A 27,089-nucleotide genomic window follows, 5' to 3' on the forward strand; every position below is an offset into this window, starting at 1 on the left:
TAATTATCAGAAAAATTAAGCAAAGCACATTTTCCGCATATCAGTTTTTCCTGACAGTAAGTTTGATATAGAATAAGCGGCATTTCTTTTGTGACATCAACAAAGGAAGAGCCTGCACAATTATCATATAATCTATGAGCATCTGGAGGGGCCCCATAAACTTAGAGTCCCTCATTTAATTGCCTCTAAAACCCTGTTTAAATTGCTGTTGCTCAATTAGTTTGATTCGTTATTTATTTATTTTACTTAGTCTCATCTTTTATTTCCTTGTGATACTTGATCTTTTTTTAAACGCACTGTTTATTTGCTGACGGGGGTTAGTTATCGTTTCTTGCCTGTGCCTAGTATTGTAATGATTGTTTAGAACATCTGTACTACATCTGTGTCTATTTGGGAATTTCAGCTGTGTGAACAGACGTCTACCGATGATGTCCTGTACTGGATTTGCATTTGTGCTCGTAACTGTCAACTGGTTTCTCTCTATACCAACGCCAATAAGGAGGCATCATTTTTCTCTCCTTGAATCACACGTTCAGCCAGTGTCTTCATCTGCATTTTTATTTCATTTCAGTCGTTAATTTTTCTGCAAAATCTGAGATGCAAATGGAAGGGAATGAAAGATGAACGAAAACTGAAAATCATTTCATGTGAGGAAAATTAAAATATCAACAAAGAGAAGTTATTGATTTCCAGCTATTCAAACCTCAGTTCCTTTGGTTGCTTTCTTGGTTTTTCTGCCTATAAGTCCTTACTGGTGGCCATGTGCAGACGTAGGACAAATCAGTTCTGAATCAGATCAATAGCTCATTTTCTCCAACAAAGAAAAATGTAACTGCGGTGAAAGTGTGGAAAAATGCAAGTGTTCATTTCCTGCCTCCACAATAACTTGGCAAGTTGAGGTCAAGTAAAAAGAAAGAAAGAAAAAAGGGGTCAGGATAAAAGGATTTAAGGAAGAATGGTTATAAACAACTTTTACTGTTGCTACATGAAAAAAGGTACAGGCACACCCATTGAGATAGAACCCCCTATTGTTGCCTGAAGAAATTTCAAATGAAAGGAAACACTGCAAGAATCCTGTACATGCAGCTGAACTCGCACAACCAGGGATTACACATCAAGGTTAAAGCTGCTACAAAGCAACAAGATTATTACATCTTGCAGCACTCGACCCCCGTGATTAATACTGGTGGGAGACTGGGTTGTCACATCCAAGAATCTGCTGCGCCACTGCGTTCTTTAGACAACAATAAATGTTTCATTTAATTTTCAGACCCAAGCGCAACCTACACTTCATTCTGTTGAACTGGAGAAGGGATGCATCCAGGGCACTTCGCTCAAAAGATTTGCCCCCTACACAAAACAAATGTGGGGATCCTCAAGGTTCCATTTTCGGACCCATTTCATTAGGGCCTGAGCCTGAAGGTACTTCAGGCGAAGACCCTTTTATGTTTGTTTCATTTCTTATTCCTTCCTTAGGGCTCTATGTTCTGCAAGCTCAGTGTGTCTGTGTTTCAGTCATACAATAGTGACATGCAAATATACAATCCCTTCCATTGAATCTGGGGGATTTCACCTCCATCACATGCATGCATCCATATTTGCCTCTAGTATATGTAAAGCTAGATGGTTCTCTTCAGCAGAATGACATGATAGAAGGGATTTTTGAATCACTGGTATCAGACCCTCATGCCTGTACCGGGATCCTTGGCTTTACCTTTGACTCAGGACTGTCACAAGCAGATCAGCTCTGTGATGAAATATCTGAACACTGCTGAAAGTCTATCATCTCTTAACGACTCAGTGGGGTATCTTCCAGTCAGATCCTGTCCTCGTTCTTAAACAACTAAACAGTTAACACATTTATGTTTGAGGCAACACAGGGACTTTTTTTTTAATCTCTCTGGAACTATGAAACAAATAAATTACTCTTTTAAACATGACATCATCAAAAATCCCCTAAGTAGGAATTATTAGCTGAATATCAATTATGACTTCCACATACTGCTTTTATTCGTTTACGGCGATTCCACTCACTGCTGTCTGACTGACTCTGATTTACTGCTGATAGAAATAATAAGAGATGCAAAGATGTATGTGCAAAGTGAGCAAATGTAACTGTAAAACAGTGAAAACAACATTTTATTTAAAATGTTAGAATAGTAGAAATAAAAATACATGACATTCCTATGGACTACTTGAGTGCAGTGATACAAAGAAAGAAGAAAATGAAAATACAGCAAATGGTATGTAGATGTGAAAATATTGCTAACTATGACTTTGATAGATTGCTACTTCTGCTCAACAATCATGGCCCCTTCTTCAGAAAATGTTGCCTCCCTAATACTATGGCATGCTTCTCCGTCCCCCCCACACACAGCATCAGCAGGTACAGGTCTGTTGCGTCTCTTGTTGAGTAGAGGATTGTTAGACGTGTCCAGGTCTTTTATTTTCACCTGGTCATAGTCCACACGCATGGTAGCCAGGGCACTGGTCATTTCCTCCTGATGGGAAGACAAGAAAGGTGCTCCTGTGTAAAACTTTACTGACATCTTGTGGACACATTGTGAAAGTATTCATACCTTCACATCGTCCCAAAGCTCTTTATCCTCTGTCAAAACACGAGAGGTGTGGAGAGGCGTAGGAGGAACGACCATTGACTGCTGCAACACACACAACCCCCCAAGAAATCTATGAATATGCCTGTAAACACACAAACAGATCTACAGAGCTTTTTAACGTACGCTAATCCAGGGGTGGTTCATGAACTGTCCAATGGTCATCCTTTCATTGGGGTCCGTCTTCAGTAATTGAATGATCAGCTGTTTGGCTGCGGAGGACATAAAATAAAACACGATTAAACATCTAAATGTAGAAAAAAACAATTGTTTTTCTCTCCAAATTAAGATTGTGTGTAAGTTTCATATATTCTAAGAATGTGATTAGATCAGTTTATTTAATAGTTTGGAGGTTCATCTAAACATTCTAGTTTAAAATGATGGCCTGGTTACAAGACCACACCAAGAAGCTATAAACAAAACACATTTAAGACTTTTGGAATGATGCACATAGTGAAATCACAAGATCTAAAGGGTAATACTGTTTGAGATGTGCAGGAGGGTTTGCAAGGTAGAGATCTTTTTATAGAACAGTTATGGCCAGAGTTGCAGCCATTGTAGCCATTCTATTAAGGGAGGTAAACTGTAAAATATAAGTACACTGTATAAGTTAATTCGTCCATTATTGTTCTGATATACTGTATTGTTCCAGGTTTAGTTCCAAGGAATATCCCAACATCTTACACTCGGAACAATACAGTAAATAGTAACACTAATTACTAATAGTAACTTTGAACCGAACGCTCAGTGACCTCAGTTGTTGAATTCATCACTCTTTTGCAAAGCCAAACACAATTTTTTACCTAGTTAGACACAAGTTGCACATCTTACTGAACCTTCTACGCAAAACTCTAAATAATTTTCCCTCACTTTAAAACAATTCATGCACAGGCACCACAGCTTAAACACAACTCCTCAAAATAGATGTCACTTTCAGTTAATAGTGTGATGAAGCCGACATACGCCAGTTCTGAGTGCTCAGGTTGTTGAATCATCATATCGGCAAGGGGCAGAAACGATCAGAGAGCAGAGGAGGAGTGTTTACAGCATGGGACGTGATGCCATGAGGCTGAATTACTCACGCTGTCGTATGCTGAAATGTGCTTCACATTTACAGTTTTTCACACTAGCTAGGACACTTTTTTTAACTTTCCACCCTTATTTTCAATCTTCAAACTATATTGACAGTATGGTTTCTCAGGACTTTATTTTCACTGAAAGTCTACTTAAATTTGTTTTTCAAAATACAAAATACCTACAAATTTCTTTTTTTTTTTAATTCCCAGAGCTACACACCTTGAACAATGTGTTTTCTAATTTTTAGATGTAGTGTATTATCGATGCTCAGTTGCATTTTGAATTTTGAATTTGACTGGCATGGAATAGGATCTGACAACATTGTTTGCTTTTGAGCACAGATGAAACCGTTTTTTATTTGTTTTTCTGGCTCTGTATGAAGAGTCTGAGGTTGTGAATGTAGTTTTAAAAATTGGAGTTTGTGCATAGAAAGTTTCAAGAAGTGTGTCTTAACAGTTGTGGAAAAACTTTAACAGAGCTATGGTGGATAATTAAGGCCTATAGTCTGACCTTCCTCTGACACGTCAGCCCACTCAGGGTTGGGGAACTCATACTGGCCCAATCTGATCCTCTGCTTCATACCTGGAGAGATGGCCTGGCCTGTATTTGAGTAGAAAGGAGGAAATCCACACAAGCTAAGAAGAGAAGAGAAGAGAAGAGAAGAGAAGAGAAGAGAAGAGAAGAGAAGAGAAGAGAAGAGAAGAGAAGAGAAGAGAAGAGAAGAGAAGTGAAAGATTTTAAGTTGGTGTCCCAAAGCTATAAACATTTCATCAAGGCAGACACATAATACTCACAGAATGTACATTATTACGCCCAGAGACCACATGTCACATGATTTGTCATATTTTTCTGGGCCAAGCACTTCTGGGGCTGAATGGACAAACAGATACAGCAACATAAATAATGAGGAGAAGAGGTGCTGCACAAACAGCCACATAAAAGCAGGAACATGGAGTTGCACATTGTTCATATACAAGTGAAGAGGCACATGTGTGGTGTAGACTTAAACTGACAACACTCACCGACGTAATATGGCGTGTAACAGGGAGTTTGGAGGGAATTGTGTAGCGTTGTCTCCTTCGCAAAGCCAAAGTCGGTAAGTTTTAGCGTAGCGTTACTCTCCTTAGTGGTGTAGAGCAGGTTTTCAGGCTGCAGAGTGTGATTAAAATAAATAACAGTTCGGCTCAAAATGTTGATGTATTTCATACACCCTTTTTTTGAAGTCATCAGTACCTTTACATCCCTGTGAGCGATGTCCATGTGGTGGAGGTACTCTATGGCCGTGCCGATGTCATGCATGATCTCTGACGCCTCTGACAGACAGATATGATGCAGATGTAGCAGGAGACACAGCAGAGATTTTGAGATATTGAGCTGACTGTGACATACCTCTCTCTGTGAAGGCCTGGTCTCCTCTGGCCTGAATACGACAAAACAGCTCTCCCCCCTCCATACTAAGACGACAAAGAGATGAGAAGTTGGGCAGCAGAGGAACACTTGGCAGCCCACCACGGTCCTCCACTGCAATTATGATTCTTTAACAATGTGAGTTATTGTGCCTTGATATTTACTGCTCAGATGAGTGCAGTTCTCCGAGCCATGGATGACTCAGGCGGTATGAACATTAAAGGGGAATCCCACACAAAAAAAACGCTTACGTCGTGTTTTAGATCATAGAGTTCGTAAAAGATGTGAACGAGATGATAACAAGGTTACACATCTCTTTTATTAACATGTGATGCAGGTTTTTTCCCTCAGGATGGATAATAAAATGAGATTTTGTGTCCTCCAAACATTAACAGTGCTGAATACAGCAGCTCAAAGCTCACACAGTGTGGAACTAGGCCAAATTAACATGTGGGCAGGGTTGCATTTGTTCATATGTGTAGCACCAAAGGCCACTTGGTCAGCACATACCTCCACCAATCTGAATTCATGCCAAAGTCTATGTAAACTAGGAGAACACACACTTGCTGTGTGTCCCTCATCATACATAAAAACCCCGTCTTCCCAGGACCCCGTCACCAGGTTCTCAAGGGTTTTCTGGCTAAATCTGTCATGGATCTGATCCAGCCAAATTATCAAAACAAACATGTCATTTCCTGTTACCACTCGTTGGTGCAATGACTAATGTGCCCAACTTGAATTGGTCCTGCCTTGGCCCATATGACCGCCCCTCCACCAAGTTTCCTTGGTCTGTGTGTCCTTGAGCAGGATTACATAAAACTAGGAATTAAGTGGAAGGGGGTGGGCCAAGGAAGAATTCTGCTTGAAATAGGAATTTTTACATTGGGTTTGGCTTAAGTTTTTAGTCTCCAAGCGCCTGGATGACGTCACATTGCCTTGGCAGAAGTATGCATCCTCCGAGGGCCCTCTAGTTTATTTATTCACCCATCCATCAATTATCTAGGCTGCTTGTCCTGTACAGGGTCAGAGGTTGACCTACTGCAGCTGACCTTGGGAGAGAGGTGGAGTTTACCCAGGTTAGGTCACCTGACAGTCACAAGACTGACATACTTGTCCAGAACCTTCACACAGGGCGGCAACAGCGGTAAAAAAAAAAAAAATTAAATTTTTGTTTAAAAACACCATTTGTTTCATTAATATAAAGTTTAACATAAGGACAAATACCAACATTGACATCATGACATTGGGCAGCGTGGCTCGGCGGTACAGTGGCCGTCTAACAACCAAAGGGTTGCTGGTTTGATCCCCACTTCCCCCAGTGACCATGTTGAAGTATCCTTGACCAAAATAAAGAGCCCCTAGTTGCTCCTGATAAGTAGGGTGGCACCTTGAATGGCAGCTTCTGCCATCAGCGTGTGAGCGGGTGAATGGGTTGACGCTGTAAAATGCTAAGGTGTGCCGCTAAGGTAGAAAGGCGCTATGTACAAATCAGTTCATTTACCATATCAAATGCAAACCACATGTTGATCATTTCAGAAAGGACAAGAACGCTCATAACGTTTTTTAACCCAATCTGATGAAACTGATACCAGAGGAAGTGAAAGAAGCTCAGGGGAGGGGAAGAAGAGAACAGCTCATTGGCCTCATGAGTCATTTATTCAATACACAAACTGAAACCAAATCCTCTGCTCCCAGCTGAATGGGAATGCAGATATATTCTCTTTAGTGTATGGCTCCCTAACATCGGATGCAGGCTGATAAATGAACCTACATTCCCTAGTGGACACTCAGCATTCTTTAACCAGGTGTGATGTGAATCAATCTCAGCTGGATGAGGAAGTAATCCAGACGTTTGTAGACTGAACAGAGCTGCAGCAACATTGTAAAAGCTGTTATCAATGTATGAAACAATGTGTCTTCATGAGATTTACAAGGCTGATCTATGATGTAAAGACATGAGCAATCCATGTTGGCATTAAATAAAAAACAAAGAACATTTATGCTCACCACTCCATTATGATAAGGAGACATTTCTTCCCCTGGTGCATGTTCTCATACAGGCTGAGTATACGGACAACATGTGGACCTCCAGAAACACGCCAGTGCAGTTCCACCTCACGCCGGGCTTTTGGAGTGTCGTACAAAATCTGCCCCACAATCAGCAGAGCACAACATCAGCACGTTTTTAATGAAATGTTTCATATTTGTTCAAGTTCACAGGGTTGACACGTGTGTGTTAATTCGCAGACCACAATGTACCTCCTCCACAGCTCTTATCCCCATAGTAGAACAGGAGGTTACTCAAGAGCAAATTCATCTTTCACTTTCCTAATTATAGCATTTTATCATTTAGTGAACCACCAAAGAGAACAAACAGAGGAACTCAGAGGTCCTTGCATTTTTTTTAAATTTTCTTAACAATTTGCTGCAACTCATGTTCAATTGAAATACCAACCCTAAATTTTCCCAGCGATTATAAAGTATCTCATGAGCTGACAGCCAAATGTGGAGCGTATGAGTAAACAATACAGATTTGTACGTTAAAGGACCAGAAGCTCAGATAATTGTTGGAGCTGAGAGGAAACAATGGATCCCAGGAGACAGCAGTGTTCCCGACACACTGTCTGGATTGCACAGATAATTGATCGGTTCCATGTGTCACATAGGATAAAAAACAACAAATTTACAATCATTACTGAAAATCAAACTTCACATCTAGTTTCAATCATTCCGGAAAAATGGAGATTTCCATGATAAGACGCCATGTGGACCACGGGGCCTGCAAAAAGATAAATAATTGATGGATGCTCTCTGTCTCTCCGGTGACAACAACCTCCAAATGAGTGTTTAGACCTCAGAAGGGAAGCGGACAAACCTTGAGGGCACACTTCTCTCCCGTCTTCTTGCAATAACATTCCAGCACTCTACCATTGATCCCCAGGCCGAGAACCTGAGCGGTGATTTTATAGTCATCTGTCACTGCGTGTCTCCTGAACTCCAGTTTAAAGTAAGCAGGGGGCTGTTCGGGGAAACCGGTGTCCAGGCTGCTGGAGCCAGTTTGGCTGCTGGAAGCTGTCCCGCGCTGCGCACCAATCTGATTTACCGACTGTTCCTCTTGGTTATGATGCATGTTTCTTCCGTAAAAAAGCAACAGTGATCAGTGTCATTCTAGTTCAACCACGTCCGTGAAGAGGACACTTTAAACACTGTACAAGAAATATGAGGTAACCAATCTATAAATCCTCCATGGTGTAGTCTCCAGAGAAAAGGGCGGAGGTCTGAAATGGCACAGAGGACCTAAAACGACAACAACTAAACGCCTGTTTTGTGTCCGTCGAGACAATAAAAGCGAATTTATAACTGAGAGAAAAACATGCTAAAAACTCTGGTACCCCCGCCTGGTCCTCATCATAGATATCTGCCTCTTCCTGCAGGATACATCTCCAACTCCCTGACGTCAGTCGGCTCAAATCCATTCACCATTCACATTTTCTTAAAGGAACAACCACGCGTAAATACGCACGATGGAAGAGAGTGTGGAAAGGAGCTCTGGGTGGAAACAAATGTTCATGCTGTTCTATGGTCACCAGTAAGAAGTGGGAATTTATTGGTCCCTTCTCTAAATTATATGACCTATGATACAAATACACTGGATTTTGTGTCCGATCTCTGTGTGGCATCCTCACCACACTTGATCCTGATCAAAGGTCTTTACAGAGAGTAGTTGTGCTCTAGAAGTGGGGGGCGGGGCGGCACACAAGGAGAGAGATATAGCAAGTGACCAAGTCCTAATTTGGTGCACTAACAATATGACACCCATGTCAGGAGGGGATGGGACCCTCCATTATGAGGCTGACAGGACCCTGGTTCTCACAGTCACCCATCTTAAACAGAGAACTGGGGAGATAAATTCAATGTCAAGTTGGGATTCACAACATTCATTAATTCCTGGGTCATTAGATGTGCCTATAACGAAGACCCCAGTGGTGCCAAGGGAGAATTGTACCAGAGTTCTTAGCAAAGGGAAAACTTAGCAGATATGTGGGGTGTGGTCCAGCATGCAGCTGTGTGCACCTCTTGAGTAGAAACTCCCCCCAAAAGCTCATAAGGTCATCAAAAGCCAGGGTGATAAACGTTCCTATCAAAGCTAGAAAGATGCATTTACATGTGACACAAGCACAAGCACGAACTGACACAAACTGGTCACCATCCAAAACTTGGTTCTGTCTAGATAAACTCTGTCTAGTAGTCTATGTCGTCTGAAAGATGGTGGCTGAATAGTGACCAGGTCCCAACTGGCCGCCTCTGCTATGGGTGCATACTGCAAACAAATTGTTTATTTGATTTGGCAAGTCATTTTGTTCATGTGTTGTCATGCATGGTTGTTGCTCACTGATTTTGAATAATAATGTTTTATTTTAATGATAGCTTAAACATCAATGACTTGTGTTGAAAAGTTGCTGCGTGTATTTTGTGCACAGTACATCTGCCACTGTCTTGGTAAAGTTTTCCTGTTCTTTTACGTTAAGCATGAACTAACAAACTCAACTAAATGTTCAGGGAATAAAACTTGGAGCAAATCCAGAGGCCCAAGAAATGAAGGAGGGCCAACAACTACGACTACTACAGCTTCTGTTTGTGTCTTGACAGAAATACTGGCAGACCCTTTCTGAGGGTGCTAGATTATCTAATGTGGTGTAGCGATCTGAAACTGGAGCCAAAGGCTGTTTTTTTTTTTTCTTGTTCTCTACACACATTTTGACTTTTGACTGTAGCCCAGAGAGGAGACATGCCAGTCTGGCAGAGTTACTGTTACAGCGGCCTCTTGTGGAGGGGCTATGTAACCACCGTCACAGCAGCACGACAGCATGGAGGCACCTGAGCTGGCAGTTCATTTGTGTTTAAATGTTTGTATGTCCTTTTTACATTTTGTATAACATTGGAGGCTATATTTCATGCAGTGAAAAACAATTTTGATGAGAGCCACAAAAATCTCCGATTACATTTATAAATCCTCTCTTCATTCATGAGCCATGAGACTGATCAGCCTCCACACATTTGAAAGCAACATGTCTTCCTCCAGGCCAAAGTTCCTCTGAGACGGTGAGGCACGTAGTGCAGTTGAGTTGCTTTGGTGTTTCTTTATTTTCAGTTTTTGCCTCGCCGTTGTTTAAAGTAAAATACGGAATCTGCCTTTAACCTGATAATTTGAGAACCATTAACAAATTAAGAGCACCTATCAGTGGCATAAAGTACAAACGACTATACTAATCTATACAAGCTTGTGGTTTAATTTTCAGCAAAATAAAATAGAACATAAACTTGTTACTCAAATCTTTAAAAAAAAAAAAAAAGAAGCACATTTGGCATTCTCTAAATGCATGGCAACGACTTTAGTAACCCCTGCCATTGATGCACTGACTCAACATATTTATCGGGTTTTCTGCACTACGAATCATTCTGTGATTGATTTCCAGTAGTTTTTGGTGTGGAATTTCAACTAGATCTCATTCAGGCATTTCTGCAATGATTACAGCCACGTGATCCATTCATCACATGTCGTCAGCTGGTTTCTATATGCTAAGCTAGCCCTGAAGGGCACGGTCCAGTATGTGCTCATCCTGGACAGGAAAAGGCATGGTGACACGCAGCTGCCTGTGTTCCTCCATGGTGCGCTGGATGGTCTCATAGGCATTCGAGTTTCCAGACCAGCAGCGACGAGCCACCTGCAACACGCGTAAAGAAACACATTTGAGTTGAGAGACTGTTGTAAATAATAAATCAAGCTGGAAACTGACCCAGTATACGCTCACCCCATTAGAAACATCCCAGTTCACCATCAGCGCGGCCCGCTTTGCTGCCTCCTCTGAGCCGTCCAAGAGCAAACCAAAGCCTCCATTCGTGACCTCGCCCCTGTGGAACAGACATAACATGATGTGAAAAATATTACCTTTATGATACTTAGAATTACAGTGTAAAACAGTTATAACAGACATTCACACAGATCCCTTATAATCAGACAGCCTTACCAGCCAACACCACCACCGTTGTGCAGGGACACCCATGTGGCGCCCCTGAATGCATCACCCACAAAGTTCTGGACCGCCATGTCTGTAAGGAGGACATATGAAGGGACCTGTCACTGTTGCTGACTCTTATTCTATGGCCTCATTCGTTTGTTTTTTGTTGTTTTTTTGTTCAATCAGATGGTTAGGAGATGCAACAAAAAGCTTCTGATTAAGAGAAAACAATGATTATGTAAAATAAATGAATACAGCAACAATAAACAAACATGTGTAATTGTGTCTCGGGTGATATGAGCGAAAACTGCCCTGTGAATCAGACAAAAAAAGCTGATGTGAGTTGCACAAACCTGCACAGAACGCAGACCCGTCGTACACGTTAGAGGTCTCTCTGAAGGGGCTGTCAGTGCCGCTGACGTCGTGATGGTCTCTGCTAATGACCACGGGAGCCTGAGCAAGACATGACAACACACAACGGCATCAGTTTAAGTTTGCCAATAATAACATTTATACATGTAGACATTATGAAAGCAGACATTTTATTCTCTTACTGAAACTCTTCCGTCGGCGATAGCCTTGTTGATCGCCAAAGCTATGGAGACTCTTCCTTTCTGGTCAGAGTAGAGAATTCGGGCTTGAGATCCAACAACCTAAAGAAAGAAAATACACCATGGAAATGAACGATTTACTGTATTACTTTTAGCAATACAGAAGTTAATAGACCTGGAACAAATAGAAATTACATTCAAAAAAGATTAATCGATGTTCATTTAGGGGTTAAATAAATCTTAATTCTGCCTTTAGAATCTTCTAGGTTAGAAAATGATCCAGTTCCGGGAATGACTGAAGATTGACCCCACTGGCAGTTTTTTTTTTTTAATAAACATAAACAAAGACTCTATCAGTGTTTGGTGTTTGAAGTTACCATCTGGTGTTTTCCAGCTTCCCTGATCCAGCGGATGTTGTCATCATACTGCTGTCTGATGCGATCAGACACGTTGGCACTCATATCCTCCAGGACAGCAGCAGCAATGTCATCAGTCACAATGAGATCTTGGGGGTCTCCAGATGTACATACCCAGCGGAACGGCCCGAAGCCCAAAGAGAAGATGTCCCTGAGGGAAAGGAAATTCCGTATCATTTATTGCAAGAAGACAAAATCTGATATCTCCACTAAATGCTTACACTAGCTTTATCTCTTTACCAATGGGTAATATTTGTTTCTGAGGTGAAAAAAAGAAGTTTTTTTTCATTTTAAGTGTTTTAAATGCTAAAAAAAAATGCATAGGGAACAGAAAAAACATAAAAATCTCACCCCATAATGTGTTGGACATAAGAGGGGTAACGAAACTCTGTTGCTCCTCCGCCAACCTTTCCTACATCAGCTCCTATAAAACAAGAAACAGAAGCTTCTATAATGGACTGTGTGTGTGTGCGTGTGTGTGTGTTTGTGTGTGTGCGTGTGTGTGTGTGTGTGCATGCGTGTAGTTACCAGCTCTCTGGGCCTCCAGCAGAAAAGCATTGCCATAGTCCCAAAAGAACATGCCTGCATCAGCCAGCTTGTTGATGGCCTGTATGTGTCTCTGGAGACTGGTTAAAAAGGGTATATCAGATTAATAAAGACGTATTTAGCTGATAACACACCAGAGTGAAGTCCTTCTGTATGACTCATTTCACCTTTCTTGGACCACGGTGCGGAAACGAACGGGGTCAGTGGACATGAGCTGATTTGCCTGGCGGAAGCTGAGCTGTACTGGGTAGTAGCCTCCGTTGAAGGGGTTGTGAAGGGATGTTTGGTCCGAGCCCAAATCCACCAGGAGCTGACCGGTCCTCTCGTACTCCAGCAGCAGCCTCTCCCTAATTTTAGAGACATGGAAGACATGTCTGAAGCTCTTGAGTGGACAGCAGAGGGTTTTAATATCACACTTACCACAGGGCTACGATGTTGCCATGGTAACCCAGACTGAGGGGAGACTTGGAGAGCCTGCTGTCTCTGCCAGACAGAAAATCCCATATTAATGCATCAACATCTCACAGTGGACTGGGTCCTTATGGGGTCAGGTCTCTCCTAATGGGGCTGCAGGATTAGGTGTTATATTTTCAACAAAGATGTTTTACATGAATAACATGCTGTAGTAGTTGTGGTGCTCTAAACATGTTTACTGTACTACAGGTCTTTCATAAAGAAAATGCACAATTCTTTCAATCTAAAAGTAATAAAATACAAAGACAGCAGAGAGAAAATCCTAAGTATTTCTATTTCACAATTCTACTTTCTACTTGACAACATTTACCTCAATGTAACTCGAGGTCGCTGGAAAAATATGCTAAAAAATTTCAGCGAATATCTTTTTATTTTGGATAGCTAATAACTTTCATTGGGAATACTTTAAATCCATGTGCAGTATGTGTTTATTTCACTGGCAAATAATCATATACATGGGCTGCACGGTGGTGCAGTGGTTAGCACTGTGGCCTCACAGCAAGAAGGTTCGACATGCTCTAAATAACATGTGTAACAATAAGGATGGTGTCTGTTACCTGATGCGTTGAATGCAGTGATCTAAACTGCTGGTGATCTCCATCAGCCAGCCCTGCTCGTATCTCTTTCTAAGAGGAGCCTCATCCACCTATGCAGAAATCAAATTCACACCATCACACGGAAGAGCAGCAGCACTTCCTCCATCGCTGCTCAGCTGTGAATATTTGATGGATATGGATGGCTGACCTCTGCAATCACGCCAATACAGCCAGCGATGACGGCAGCTTTAGCCTGAGCTCCACTCATGCCCCCCAGGCCTGAGGTCACAAAGACACGCCCCCTCAGGTCACCAGAGCCCAGGTACCTCCGACCAGCATTCAGCACAGTCAGCTATGGAAAAATAGACATTATTTTAATAAATATGTATCATGAGTTACACATTTTCTGCTGTGAATGTCACCCCAGGTTACATGTTTCATTTCAATATGTTAAGGGCTGCAGAGGTGAGAGACTTCTGAATTTAAACACTGAAAAATGTTTAAGAGATACATTCGTGAAGCAGACATATTCATAACACAATTATGTTTATTTTGAATGAGAGATGATCGAAAAGAAATTCACCTACCATAGTGCCATGAACAATCCCTTGAGGACCAATGTAGCAGTAGCTGCCCGCTGTCATTTGACCGTACCTTAGAACACCCAAGACGAACATCACATCTCAGCAAGCTTGATTTTAGACAATTTTATCGTATAATCGTGACGTTAATTAGGATTAATCTAAATAAAATAGACCCACATTGTTACCCCAAGGGCAAACATCTTTTCATATTGATCCCTGGAGGAGTAGTTTGGAATAACCTGGGTGAAGCAGACAGATTATGGTGAATGTGGGCTAACAGCACTACTTTATAAGGAGAGCTTTTTTTGAGGGGGGGGGGGGTGCATTTACCATGCCGTTAGTGATGATGGCGCGAGGTGAGGAAGGCAGGCTGGGGAACAGACCCATGGGGTGACCGCTATACATGACCAGAGTCTGCTCGTCCGTCATCTCACTCAGGTAATGCATCACAATGCGGAACTGCACTCACACAATCACACCAAACATGGATAGATCACTCCTTCAGGCTCTTTACGTCCTGCACAAACCTACAGGAGGAAGCCAACTGGTGCTTACCTGGGCCCAGTTACTGAACACCTGCCCATTCCCTCCATAGGTGACCAGCTCCTGGGGAAACTGAAATATAAAGCCAATGGAGGCTGGGTTAGATATGTGTCAATCAGAGAGCTCAAAATTGATTAAGTCCTTTTGGTTCATACTACTTTTCTCCGCCAGGTTTGTTGGAACACAGTCACAGACGCATCCATGACCTCATAAGCTGAGTGTGAAAGTCACCTGAGCAACTGCTGGGTCCAGGTTGTTCATGATCATCAGCATTATGGAGGCTGCTTGACGCGTGCGGCACGGATACTGATCTATCGGGTAAGCTCTGAGGACAAGGAGGATCATAGATGTAGCAGAGGACAAGGAAACACACCGCCATCTTGAACTGTGACAAACCTTTGTTAAATATTGACTGATGCAACTCAACTTGCAATAATTAAACACTCATCAATTTTTGGTAACCCGGGTAAGTTTACTTGCTTTAATTTGCTATTAAAACACTAAGAAGGAAGCTACCGTTATCCACCATATATCACTGCAGTTACTTGACCAGTGTTGCAACAACACTTATTATCGACATGAATAATACATTTTATATCTTGAAAGTAAGATTGTGTTTGGTTTTATTTTGATAAATGACAATCTTGTGGATACAGGAAAAGACTGGGTGTTTGGTGTGCAGCAGGAACCATCATTACAGCCCAATGATGGGCTCACTGCTTCATTAGGTAGACAATGCAGTATAATCCAACAGTACCACCATGAATCCAAGCTTCATGAGGATCATAATCTTTAGTTTATAATGAAACTTTTTGAGAGACATGGATTTCTTATCAGAGGCAGAAATGTGAGATGCTGTTAAAATGCAGCACGGTTCCTTAAATTGCAGCCATCCTATTGCTTAGAATCAGTAGAAGTAAACCCAGGACATTGCAGTCCTCATGAGGTGGGGATTATTTTAGGGCTACTGAATTAATACCCGATATGTATGGTGGTAAGTGCATATCAGCCGGCCACCGTCTGAAGCGAATCTGTGCTCATGTCTTCTTGTCGTTAATTCAGAACTCCTCTGTCTCAGTGATTTATGTGACAAACATTCTTCATCGTCAGGTTATCTCACCTCATGCGTAACGCAGGACAGAAGCGGTACATGTAGATGTGCCCGTGCTGCCGCAGCTCCTGAGCAAATTCTGCTGCAAGCGTTGCGTGGTGGGAGGTGGGGAAGTAACGCAAAGCATTTCTCAGTGCCAACTAGAAGGGAAGTGGGGGGGTGGGGGCATTAGTGAATGAATCAATGTCTTGGTAAAACATACATGTGCTGATCTTTTACTCTCTACGGCTCATCACCAGTTAGAGCTCGCCCTTTATCTCTCTTAATTATTGACTGAAGTCTTTGCTCGGGGGTTTGGGCAGTCAGTCGGGGACCTGAGAGAATAATCAATTCTTTTTTTAGGGTTGCACATGAGCCAGTAGTGGTGATGCAATAAGGACACAGAGTGGAAAGAAAACTATCACACTAAATTAGTTAAAAAGGAAATGCCATTTGGCTGCAACCTCATTTAGACCTCACATTAACTCCATGATAGTTAAGGTAGCACCCCCCCCCCCCTTTATTAGCATAAGACATCAATCTTGATCATCCCTATTTTACATCTTACGAAAAATATTTCTGACTTGTCTGGAGACAAGCAGAACAGCTAGAGACACTCAGTGTTCTCTGCTGTGCTTCAAGTATCACTTTAAACTTAAATATTACACCAATGATTTACTTTATTTAAAAAAAACGGTTTAGGTGCACAGAAATGACCTCATGTACCCACCCGTTCCTCCTCTGGCGTGAGGTTTGGAGTCCGAATAGGTGCATGTGGCATATTGGGGTCTCTTCCTCGGTTAGGGGGCAAAGGGTCCAGAGGTAAACCACTACATATCTCCTTTAAAGTGGACATCTTCTTCAGTGTTTCTCACACACAAGCTGGACCCTGCGGAAAGCACCGTTCCCTTCACTGAAAATGACCATAAGACCAAAGGAGGAGCACGAGTGAGGAATTGAGGGCGATCACTCTTTGTCTTGTTGTCCAATTGGTGCTTTGTTCATCTTTGACCTCGGAAATCCACCAATGGTGATCTGTGGTTAGAAAAGGATGTTTGGTAATTATTGATCTCTTTGAGGTGGCACATGCTTCAGTGGACAAACAACGCCACTGACCTCTGAACCCTGATGCTCAAACATGGAACTCTCACAAAAACTGGATGCCACAACCTTTGGATAAGTGAACTGAAGTATCATCTGATTTAGTCTAGAGTTTCAGCGCCTCTAAAAATACGGAGCACCACCTCCTACAGATCCACAGCAGCTGTTGTCTTTACCAGCCCACCTTGTTTAAAAATGCAGATATGAAAACCAGTTGTCAAGTATTAGTAGCCTCGTAGATGTGTGTTCAGGAAACATGCCACTACACACAGAGGAATAACAGTTCCAAAATGCAAAAATAAAAATCTAATTTTGAATAGCGACCGAGAAAATTCTCATCACTGAATGAGAAAACAGACTTCTCACTCAACACTCGAACATTCACCTAAAGGAATAAGAAATAGATTAAGAAACATATTTTCCACCACCTTCAAGTTAACTTTTTGACAATTACTTGTTTGCTATCGGAGAACGAGGACTGCAGAAAACCCAGCCTGCTTTTTCCTCTCTCAAAGGTTTTTCAGCTCAATTATGAATGTGTCCCTGCTTGCGTGGAAGCACTCTAAACTTGAATCATTCTTCTTCTTTTTTTTAATGCGGCACCATGGACCAGTTGGAGATCCAGGGCCAGGCCGATAAACACCTACAACTGTTGCCTTCTATAATTTAAGGAGACAGATGTTGTGTCTGTAATAGGGGGTAAATGAAATACCTGCACTTTGCTTCCCATTTCTGGAAATGGAAGAAAAATAAGGATAGCCTTTTTGTTATACACATAAAATTATCAATTATGTATTCATCAGCAATGATAAATACATAATATCAGTTATGTATTTTATCATTGCTGATGACAATTCTTTTTTATATTTATTTTTTACACCTCAAACAAAATCCACTACCATATTTCCTCATTTTTGCTTTTGCTGCATATCGCTCTCCAGCAGTGGACATCCAGACTCAGACAACCACAGTCGGTTTGGGCCTTTATAACAACAACTACTCAAAACAACCATTTCTTCTTCAAATCCCCTCCATCAGAACAAATACAACAGATGGGAAAAAAAGTTTTTAGTCTGAGCAAACACTTCTGATCACTCTTCCCTAAAGGTTGCATACAAAGGTTGTACACATGACGGATGTGTCGAGATATTGGGAGTTACATTACTAATGATTCACATAACTTAAAATACTGTATTCTTCACACAGAAAGATGATAAAATGGAAAGGTTCATGGCCATTTTACAGTTTCTGAGCATCTGGTGGTCCTCAGCTTGGTCCTCTGTGCTGCTGATTGTTTTACCACCTCAGAGGCAGGAACAACTTGACTTTCAACAGTAAAAATAGCAATTGCATTATTATAAAGCTCCATTCCTTTCATCATTACACTGTTTACGACCTTGTGTTTGCAGTTGTCACTGAGGGTCACTGTCAGCTCTCCTCGGAGCTTCCTGTTCTGGGTTCTGTGGTATTAGAGTATTGCAGAGTGGAAGATGTTGAGTTTGAGGTTTCAGTGGAATCTTCTGCAGTCTGCTTTGTTTCAGCTGATTCTCCTTCTGCTGCTGTCTCGTCTTCTTGCGGGTACAGCTCGGGGTAACGCTGCAGACACTCCTGCATGGCAATGAACTGTTCCAGACAGTTAGAACCCTTCATTTCCTCCTCACTGTAGTGGAAACAGGAGAAGGCGTCTTTAAATTCAGTCCCACAGGGACCACTGGCCATTCCACCGAGGCACGGGCAGTTCCAGTTGATCTCTCCACTGGGGAGAATCAAACCTTAAATGAGAGAAGAGAGTAAAAGTTAGGACATCCAAAACATAGGTTTAAAAACTTTATTGAGGTGACGTTTCAGCCTGATGAAATGTTTACCCTTCCTGGTCCTCACCTCGCTCCTCATAGGGGTCATTGGGATCTTCCTCCACAATCTCAGCACTGCTGGGTGTCGCATGGTCCTCTTTGGTGACGAAGATAATTCGATCTTTGCCTACAATTCAAAAAAACTGTCAGTAGCAGCGTTGCGGCCAGTAATAATGCATGCTGGCTGATATTCAACACCCACGAGAAAATGCATCTTCTACTTACAAGAATTTACATAAATGTAGAAACGGTTTGTCAAGAGTAAGACTTCAGCGATTTAAACGTTTAATTCAGGGTTAGTCGGTAGAAACGAGTTGACACTATTGCAGAAGCACAAGGGACACTTAATTGTTCAGTAAATTGGTTGTGATGGGGGGAATAACTGCTCAATGTATTAATCTGTGTTTATTGGAAATAAGATGCATTGTACTGCATTCTATGAAATGATGATGGGGCTGTTTCGCTTTTTTTTCTACCAGGTTACCAGTCCTATTTTGTTTTTGTTTTTTTCCACAGTCAATTAATTGACAAAATAAAAGACAGATCAATAAAAGCGAAAAGGAATTAAAAGACACACACACAGACAGGAAAAAGAGCGACAAAAAGCGGGAACCCATTTAACGTGACACCAGAGAGCAGCAGGTTACCGCCGGCTAACACACACGTTACCTTCTTCTCTGACTGTAGTCATTTCTCCACACGGGAACAGACGAACGCCTCCTTAGAATTTACTGCAATAACTGACGGTTAAAACGTCTCATTGACTCATGGTAATGAGTCGCACTGTTACAGGTTACTGTCAAGGACCAACAAGCGTGTTTCACAACTCTTCTCCTCCTCGTACGTCTTCTTCGCCTTCTTTTTTATGGGCGGATTGTAACTTGGAGGCCCACTACCGCCCCCACCCCGCCGTCCTGATATCAGTCTTGTTTTGTGGAGAAAGTGAAGGCGTCCTTAAAAATACACTTTCCAGAGATATTTGTAGAGCTTAAGGTTCATGTTCTCGACCCCGTTGTTGTCGTTCGTTCCTTATCAACAACCATTCCTATTATAAACCACTGTTCCTATGACCGCTGGAGCTCTCTTCTTCTTCTTTTGTGAGGAGGCCCGGGGTACTGCTACTGCCCCCTGCAGTTCAAAACCTTCCACATAGAATGATTTTAAAATTATCATTGAACATTAAATATTTAATTCATCCAATATAAATGATGACACAGTTGATTGATAGAATATTAACTGTACAGCCAGGACCTGGTAGCTGTCCATCTCATCATATAAGAGATATCCTGTCATAGTCTATTTCAGCAACCCTGGAGAACGACTTCAATACATGCAGAATCAAAATGACTCTCACAGTAGATTGACTTTCCAACAAAAACAAAGAAACATAATGTGAAGGAGACACAAATCTTTCTTTAACCAAAGACCCTCAGAGGTTCATGTGCTTTAGGACGTTGACGTGAGACTCATTCGCCAGTAGAACCCAAAACATCTAGGTTTTTTTTCCACAAAAAGGTTTTATTGAGAATGTTTGTTCTGAAATGCATTACTTTTTACAAATTCAAAAGACTTTATCTTACACTTAGACAAAGTAATTCAATGCATAGTCTATGTACAGAAAATCAGAATTCAAAGTGATGACTGTATGCTCAGAGCAGACAATAAAAACAAAACAAACACAGGATGTGTAAAAAGGAGGATCGTGACATCAGTTAATACTGCAGTTTCCTGGGAATGCTATACATTAAAACAGCAACAACCCTTTCCACTGTTTACAAAAAAATAACCTGAAGAATTTCTTTTTCATAGTTGGACCCACGCCCTCTTACAAGATGCTCAACTTAAATGTTTCCCACCAATGACAGGACTTGACAGTTCAGCTTCTGGTCTACAAATTCAGCAGACTGGCGATTTGACACAAAGCAAGTTGATAACAATGTATAAACTAACATAATACCAAGCTGAAGTCGAGTGCTGGATGCACAGGCCGATCCAAGTCGAGTACGCCTGCATACTGAGACGCCATCTTGAAAGTCTGAAAAAAGCCGGAATCCCTGCAGGACTTTATTTCATTCCTTCAAGCGAATGTTGGGAGAGTCTGATAGGAAATCTGATGAAGTGCAACAGTCGACTTGTGTTACTTTGGAAGATATGAGGAGGGAGCAGAAGGTGGGAATGTCCACATGTCGTTCCACAGCCTCACATCACTGCTCGAATGTCCTGAAACTGATGAAGCTGGGCTTCACAATGATGCCAATAGTGTGCAAGGGTAGAGATCCTTTTAAAAAAACAAAATGGTAGAAGGTGGGACAATATTGGCTTTTCTAGAAGAACAGGCCCCCCATGCTGCCCATTTCACTCTGTTCTTTGACGAAGATCTCAAAGTACTGATAGATGATGGTAACAGCCAACAGGATACCGGTGCCAGAGCCGATGGCGCCGAGGAAGTCAGCCATCACTGATAAACCGCCAATACACAGTCCACCAAAGGCAGCCGCAGTAGGGATATACCTACAGCACACAACAGGGAGGTTGAAATAAAGATAAGTCAAATCCAAGTCTCAGGTTGATGTGGAGTTTAATAGACACAATTCAATCTTCTTGTCTTTTACAGACTGGAGCTGCACAATCAGCTGAATCAGGAAACGCAAAACAGGTGGACTTTGTTGAGAAGATGACGACCATTTTTATCATTTGGCTGCTCAATCTTTGTTTACATACAATTAGAGGAGGGTAATGCAAAATAAAATCGAAATCAATGTATAGTGGCTCCTTCTACATGGGAATCAGAATTAGAATCAGAATATTTTATTCATCCCCACGGGAAATTCTGAATGAGTGGTGTAGGTATGAGTCCTTCAACCCTAGTTCGCTTGGCTCAAGGTCTATGAGGTTTATGAATGGCTGTTCTGAAATAAAATACATCTCTAAATAAACCAATCATGAATTTACTGAATTAAAGATTTTATGTGCATCAAAAGGCAGCACGGTGGTGCAGTGGTTAGCACTGTCACCTCACAGCAAGAAGGTTCTGGGTTCGCCTGTGTGGGTTCTCTCTGGTACTCCAGCTTCCTCCCACAGTCCAAAGACATCAAGAGGGGACGAGGCTGATTGATACTCTAAATTGACAGTAGGTGTGGCTGTGAGTGTGAATGGTTGTCTGTCTCTATGTGTTGGTCCTGTGATGGACTGGTGACCTGTCCAGGGTGAACCCCACCATTCGCCTGAAGGCTGCTGGGATAGGCTCCAGCCCCCCCCCACGACCCTTTACAGGATAAGCAGTAGAAAATGGATGGATGAATGTGCATCAAAAATGGCAGTTGCTACCAACTGGCTACATACGGAGGTTACAGTGCGCCTCATCGCGCCAGAAACAGAGACAGTGTGAAGCTTGTTGTGGTGATGCAGAAGTCCTGCATCTGTGATGTGCTTCGTTCATGGCGGAACATCAGCTGTGTACTTCTAACAACTGCAGTTATTCTTGAAAAAATCAATTGGCGCAGATGAAGATTAGCCTGCTGCTAAACTTTTTACCAGCTACAAAATCTACAATAATCAAGCTAATCCTTTCAACTATTTCAACTCATGGAAGTTTCTGATATTCCATCTTTCTCTCTCACGCACGACTTGTTCCACGTTCAATTTTTGACGGTTATGACATGAATATGAAAATAAACCAAGATGACACATGTAAGGACTTAGTTTTTACCTGTTGAGTTCATGGACCATGGAGGTTTCTCTGTGTCCCCTCATCACCATCTGCTGCTCCTTCAGCTGTTTAGCCACCTGGATGAAAAAGAAGATTCAAGTTCTTTTAAGAGTCGTTTTTGGGTGAAAATCAGCTATTAACAGTTGACAGGAAACAAGAGGGGAAACAGAAGAAAAGAAATAGAAACCCGACAAATATTAGAGACTTTGCGTTTATCTGGTGTAATGAGAAGCTGTGAGGACTTACATCTTTAGCAGAGGAGCCTGAAACTTCAATCCAGGTTTTGGAGAAAAAGGCACATGATCCAAGCATGAAGACAATATAGATGAGAGCGTGGACCGGATCCTCTAGAACTGATCCAAATGACTCAGGAGGGGAGAGGTAGTAACAGAGTCCACCTACAGGATAGGCTCGGGCCGGACCACCAGCTGACGTGTCCTACAAACATGAGAATGTCAATAACAAGCTTTAAGCAAGAAATAACTCAATGAAACAAACCATTTCAAGAATATACTAAGTTAAATCGAAAACTGTGCCTTAATGGACAAACAGTGGACCGTTGATGGGAGACATTGTGCATATTCAGAGACTACTACTTTTAATTATGAAGGAGGAAAAATTCTGAGATGAAATGTATACTTACAGACCAAGTTCCAAGCAGATTAACCAGGAAATTGCCACTGAAGCGCGTGGAAAGCATCTGGGAGATCACGTACAAGTTGGAGACCAAGGCAGACTGCAGGATGATGGGAATGTTGGAGGTGTAGAAGAGCTTGATGGGGTAGGTGTTGTATTGGCCTCGGTAGCGAGCTGACTTGATGGGCAGATCAACCCTGAATCCCTGAGGGTGGGGTGGGGGTGGGGGTGCAAGTAAGAGATGAGTGTTATAAAGTTCCACTGACTCAGATTTTTAACTTTAAGTAATTGAAAGTGAGGTTTGACAGCCACCTGGAAGTATATCACCACAGCAAACACAAATACAGTGGCAATGAGGTTCATGAGGTTGGGCAGGTTCTGCCTGTAGAAGGCCTCTCTCAGCGCTCGCACTTTGTCTGTCCTGGTTGCCAACAGATGGAACAGAGCAATGATAGCTCCCTCAAACTCCGTGCCTGGAAAAGTGAAAAGAAAAAAGAAAAAAAAAGTCATGAAATGAGGGATAATTCTAGCGAGTGGAGAGACACTGATCACTAATGCGGCATAAATATTTGGAAGACATTCACTGACCTCTCCCAGTGTTGACAGTTGTGGGGCTAAAAGCCTTCCAGACGATTGTCTCACAGATGTTGGTAGCGATGAAGAGTGAGATTCCAGAACCGAGACCGTAGCCTTTTTGGAGCAACTCGTCCAGCAACAGCACGATCAGCCCAGCCACAAACAACTGTGGAGGAACACAGCAGACACATGGAGCTGGGAGGGCAGGGAGGCAGGCTGTCATTTGATATTTCCCTTCACACAGGGAGTTCTGCTCAAGTATATCAGCTGGACCACTGGATTCAAACTTCTTGATCCACACAAACACAAAAAAAGTTGTGTTTCCATATCCCGTTTTGTGCATTTGTGGGTGGGTTTGTTTTTGGGGGGGGTTTTTGGAAAAAGACAAATGCTATGACAAATTTTATCTTCGTGAAAAAAAAATGGCTGCACTTGACCGGACTGCATTGTTGATCATATTTTCAATGAATTTTGCAAACCTAAATCCACGCGTCCTTCTATTCAAGCCAAATTAGAAAATCTTGGAGGAGATCAATGAAGAACTAGTTGTGTTCTCACCTGAATGATGATGAGCAGACAGATTCCAGCCCCCATCTCTGAGGGATCTCCATACATGCCAGTCATCACGTAAACGATGGCTTGACCAATAGTGATGATCATTCCAAACACTGAAACATGTCAAGAAAGGGTCACCCGTCTTGAATGTACATTCTTAACACATTTTCACAAAAACAGACAGAAGCCTTCATACATTTCTGGGCTCCATTAAAGAGGGCCCTGTCCTTGGGTGTGTCGCCGACTTCAATGATCTTAGCTCCGGCGAGCAGCTGCATGATCAGGCCTGAGGTGACGATAGGTGAGATACCGAGCTCCATCAGGGTACCTGGAGGGAAACACAGGTTAGGACACACGGGCAGGAGAGAGGACACGTATTGTTACACAGCAGTTTGTGACGGACACGCACCTCGGTTTGAAGCCAGAATTACTCTCATCCAGTAGAATGGATCCGCAGAGTCTGAGGACATGATGCCAAAGAGAGGGATCTGGAGGCAAATGAGGAGAAGATTTATGTTTTGCATGAAGTGAATTGCTATCACAAACTACCAAGTGTTTACAGTAATTTTAACACTACATACAGTCGTTTAGAACACAACACGTTGTCCGATTGCATGAGAAGAGCCCAGAAATACATTGTGGTTCGGTTTTGCCTGATTCTTTAAGAGTGTGTAAGCTCACTTAATCACAGACAAAACCCAAACTGAAGTGCACATTTCACTGCTGGTGATAAGAGTCTTGATTAGTGCTGAATGATATTAAAATGGTAGACTGCACCTCACAGTTAGTATAGATGCTGTCTTTCCTTCTCCTTTTCAAAATGACTTAAATTAACTTATTTGAATCAGATTAGAGTATAAAAAGATATTGGGGAAAAAAATAGAAAATTTCTTTTTGATTCATAACTTTTCAAAGAATTATCACTTTTTTAAAAAAAAACAACTAATCATTCATTTTTTAATTGTTAAAAAGTAACATTAAAAAACAAAAACGACTTCACTCACCTGGCAACAGACCAGGAAGATGAAGAGGGTGATGGCTGTCCATAGCACCTTCTCTCTGAACTGGATCTGGAACGAAATCATAATGAGATTACAAACAAGTTAGAAATCAAGAATGAGTTCATTTATTGTTAGTTCTTACAAATGTACTAATTAACAATAATAATAATAAAAAACTGGGATGTAACATTAAACACATAAAAACACACCTTTCTTTCAGGTTTTTGGATTTCAGGCAACACCGCACAGAATGGCTTTATCACCTCCAAGAATTTGACTGTAAGCGAGCAAAGATGAATATTTCAGTGAATCGGCAGATAAACACAGCTGCTGGTCAACGGGACGTGGCAGTGACGGGAGGCGGGGGGGTGGGGGGCGGACTCGAGACTGGAATAAACTTGAAACTAGCATATTTTACGTCAAATATGGAATTTTTATACCGCACCGTTAGTTCGCGTTGTAATGAACATGTCCGTTATTATAATCACGGATCTGTTTGGCGTTATGAAGATGATGAGGGCAGGAAAGTCAGTTTAAAACCCGGTTGTGTTATGCATCGTCATCACTAACTTGTCTGTCAATGAATGAGGGGCTAACCAGTTAGCTCATAAGATGTTTCCAGCTAGCTCAACCACAGTACCGCTTCTAGGATATTACTATATATTGTATATGTAGTTAACTCACATACTGTCTGGCTATTTACATCAACTTACATGTATATTTAATTAAAAAAAAAGCCTAAATATGTACAACCAACCGGCTAGTTCGCGACCTAAGCTAGCCTGCCATGAGCTGCTCGGGTGCCGTTAGCTAAACTAAGTTGGCAAAAACATCTTCAGCGTCTTTAAGGAGCTCGATATTCTGATTCTGGAGATGACTTTCATTCAGCTTCTACAGCCAGGTGATACTCACTACCCATGATGTCCCCGCGGTCCACCTGAATGCTCCTTTTCTAAGAAAATCTAACCAGCCTCTGTGAGAGGAAACACGGCAGCCCAAGAGGAGGAGGAGGAGGAGTCCGGATACAGACACGTTCCCACTACAGACACGCGAGCCGTCATTTAAAGAGACAGTACTCTATCGGGTATTACTGACAGTGCGCAATGACACATTTTTTGAATAATATTTTTATTCTAACTGTGTTGATACCAATACCAATAACCATATTTTCTGCTCTTTATTTCTCAAAATAAAGTTAATTTTCAGAAGCAAAAACAGATCATTACTCAGGAGGCAAATCACATAAACACACCGTCCATTAACAACAAATTTATTAACACCAAACCAAAAAAACAACAAAAATTGAGTCTCTTCTATCTGATGTTCACCTTTCTCCATTTCTACATCTTCCACACTACTGCTGAAAAAAGGAAAGGATAAGGACCTGCTGGTTTACTAGTACATATCTTTGACTATGGACGCTTGTACTGACAAGCATTGATTTGCTGCGACGCTCGTCCTCCTCAATGTCCACCAGAGAGCAGCAGTGACCTGAAGATAATTCAAGTCATAATGACCAGTCAGGTGAAGCGAGCTGGAGTTCGATCAGACCTCTGCAACCAGGCTGACAGTGTCAACAGAGCCAGACACTCACTGGTAACAGTTTACAACATCACGCAACAGCCTGCTTAAACTCACACTTTGTAGATCATGATGGATTATTGAGCTCGGGAGATGCTGATGGTGGGTTACAGACAAACTCTGCAAACATTATTAAATCTATATAAAATCAACATGTATTTGTTTATTAAGCTGGATGTTTTAGCAGGTTTTCCTATTGTGTTGCACAGGTGGGGATC

At 41.9% G+C, this 27,089-nt stretch overlaps 4 protein-coding genes across 4 annotated transcripts; all 4 read right to left on the reverse strand.

The window, feature by feature from the left end:
* Positions 1 to 753: 753 nt before the first annotated feature.
* LOC147268006 (MAP kinase-activated protein kinase 2-like) lies at positions 754 to 8,553 on the reverse strand. Its single transcript, XM_086199231.1, has 10 exons — positions 7,975 to 8,553; positions 7,107 to 7,246; positions 5,082 to 5,146; positions 4,926 to 5,005; positions 4,715 to 4,841; positions 4,487 to 4,562; positions 4,203 to 4,327; positions 2,742 to 2,827; positions 2,580 to 2,660; positions 754 to 2,501 (listed from the first exon to the last, which is right to left on the reverse strand). Exons 1-10 carry the CDS (start codon positions 8,227 to 8,229, stop codon positions 2,289 to 2,291), a joined length of 1,248 nt encoding a protein of 415 aa, XP_086055357.1. The 5' UTR covers positions 8,230 to 8,553; the 3' UTR covers positions 754 to 2,288.
* Positions 8,554 to 9,422: 869 nt separating this feature from the next.
* Positions 9,423 to 16,901, reverse strand: uroc1 (urocanate hydratase 1). The gene is made up of 19 exons (XM_086199230.1): positions 16,590 to 16,901; positions 15,890 to 16,020; positions 15,001 to 15,094; positions 14,782 to 14,841; positions 14,557 to 14,685; positions 14,404 to 14,465; positions 14,230 to 14,296; positions 13,851 to 13,994; positions 13,664 to 13,752; positions 13,053 to 13,115; positions 12,800 to 12,979; positions 12,615 to 12,712; positions 12,438 to 12,510; positions 12,048 to 12,237; positions 11,674 to 11,772; positions 11,473 to 11,572; positions 11,129 to 11,210; positions 10,913 to 11,012; positions 9,423 to 10,825 (listed from the first exon to the last, which is right to left on the reverse strand). The coding sequence occupies exons 1-19, from the start codon at positions 16,713 to 16,715 to the stop codon at positions 10,685 to 10,687; spliced, it is 2,028 nt and encodes a 675-aa protein (XP_086055356.1). The 5' UTR covers positions 16,716 to 16,901; the 3' UTR covers positions 9,423 to 10,684.
* Positions 16,902 to 17,930: 1,029 nt separating this feature from the next.
* chchd4b (coiled-coil-helix-coiled-coil-helix domain containing 4b) lies at positions 17,931 to 19,863 on the reverse strand. The gene is made up of 3 exons (XM_086200744.1): positions 19,483 to 19,863; positions 18,842 to 18,940; positions 17,931 to 18,732 (listed from the first exon to the last, which is right to left on the reverse strand). The coding sequence occupies exons 1-3, from the start codon at positions 19,502 to 19,504 to the stop codon at positions 18,389 to 18,391; spliced, it is 465 nt and encodes a 154-aa protein (XP_086056870.1). The 5' UTR covers positions 19,505 to 19,863; the 3' UTR covers positions 17,931 to 18,388.
* A 441-nt stretch (positions 19,864 to 20,304) lies between these two features.
* On the reverse strand, positions 20,305 to 26,326 carry LOC147268009 (protein transport protein Sec61 subunit alpha-like 1). Its single transcript, XM_086200745.1, has 12 exons — positions 26,203 to 26,326; positions 25,500 to 25,567; positions 25,294 to 25,359; positions 24,699 to 24,777; positions 24,486 to 24,617; positions 24,293 to 24,402; positions 23,747 to 23,900; positions 23,471 to 23,631; positions 23,166 to 23,363; positions 22,769 to 22,960; positions 22,523 to 22,599; positions 20,305 to 21,324 (listed from the first exon to the last, which is right to left on the reverse strand). The coding sequence occupies exons 1-12, from the start codon at positions 26,207 to 26,209 to the stop codon at positions 21,138 to 21,140; spliced, it is 1,431 nt and encodes a 476-aa protein (XP_086056871.1). The 5' UTR covers positions 26,210 to 26,326; the 3' UTR covers positions 20,305 to 21,137.
* Between the last annotated feature and the right edge of the window lie 763 nt (positions 26,327 to 27,089).

Source organism: Aulostomus chinensis, chromosome 3 (assembly GCF_037954235.1).
Source record: "Aulostomus chinensis isolate RoL2024-O1b breed Wild chromosome 3, RoL_Achi_v1.0, whole genome shotgun sequence".
NCBI lineage: Eukaryota > Metazoa > Chordata > Actinopteri > Syngnathiformes > Aulostomidae > Aulostomus > Aulostomus chinensis.

Coding starts and splice junctions, on each gene's coding strand:
- LOC147268006 (XM_086199231.1), bottom strand. CDS start 8,229: ATGCATCATAACCAAGAGGAACAGTCGGTAAATCAGATTGGTGCGCAG. Junction 5,147..7,106: donor CTCCTTATCATAATGGAGTG/GTGAGCATAAAT, acceptor TTGTCGTCTTAG/TATGGAGGGGGGAGAGCTGT. Junction 4,328..4,486: donor GGCGTAATAATGTACATTCT/GTGAGTATTATG, acceptor TTCTCTTCTTAG/CTTGTGTGGATTTCCTCCTT.
- uroc1 (XM_086199230.1), bottom strand. CDS start 16,715: ATGTCCACTTTAAAGGAGATATGTAGTGGTTTACCTCTGGACCCTTTG. Junction 14,686..14,781: donor TGTTCAGTAACTGGGCCCAG/GTAAGCACCAGT, acceptor GTGTGAGTGCAG/TTCCGCATTGTGATGCATTA. Junction 12,511..12,614: donor GCTGGAGGCCCAGAGAGCTG/GTAACTACACGC, acceptor CTTGTTTTATAG/GAGCTGATGTAGGAAAGGTT.
- chchd4b (XM_086200744.1), bottom strand. CDS start 19,504: ATGACTACAGTCAGAGAAGAAG. Junction 18,941..19,482: donor GACTACAGTCAGAGAAGAAG/GTAACGTGTGTG, acceptor TTTGAATTGTAG/GCAAAGATCGAATTATCTTC. Junction 18,733..18,841: donor TGACCCCTATGAGGAGCGAG/GTGAGGACCAGG, acceptor CTCTCATTTAAG/GTTTGATTCTCCCCAGTGGA.
- LOC147268009 (XM_086200745.1), bottom strand. Junction 24,403..24,485: donor CTTTAATGGAGCCCAGAAAT/GTATGAAGGCTT, acceptor GACATGTTTCAG/TGTTTGGAATGATCATCACT. Junction 22,600..22,768: donor CAGGCTCCTCTGCTAAAGAT/GTAAGTCCTCAC, acceptor TTTTTCATCCAG/GTGGCTAAACAGCTGAAGGA.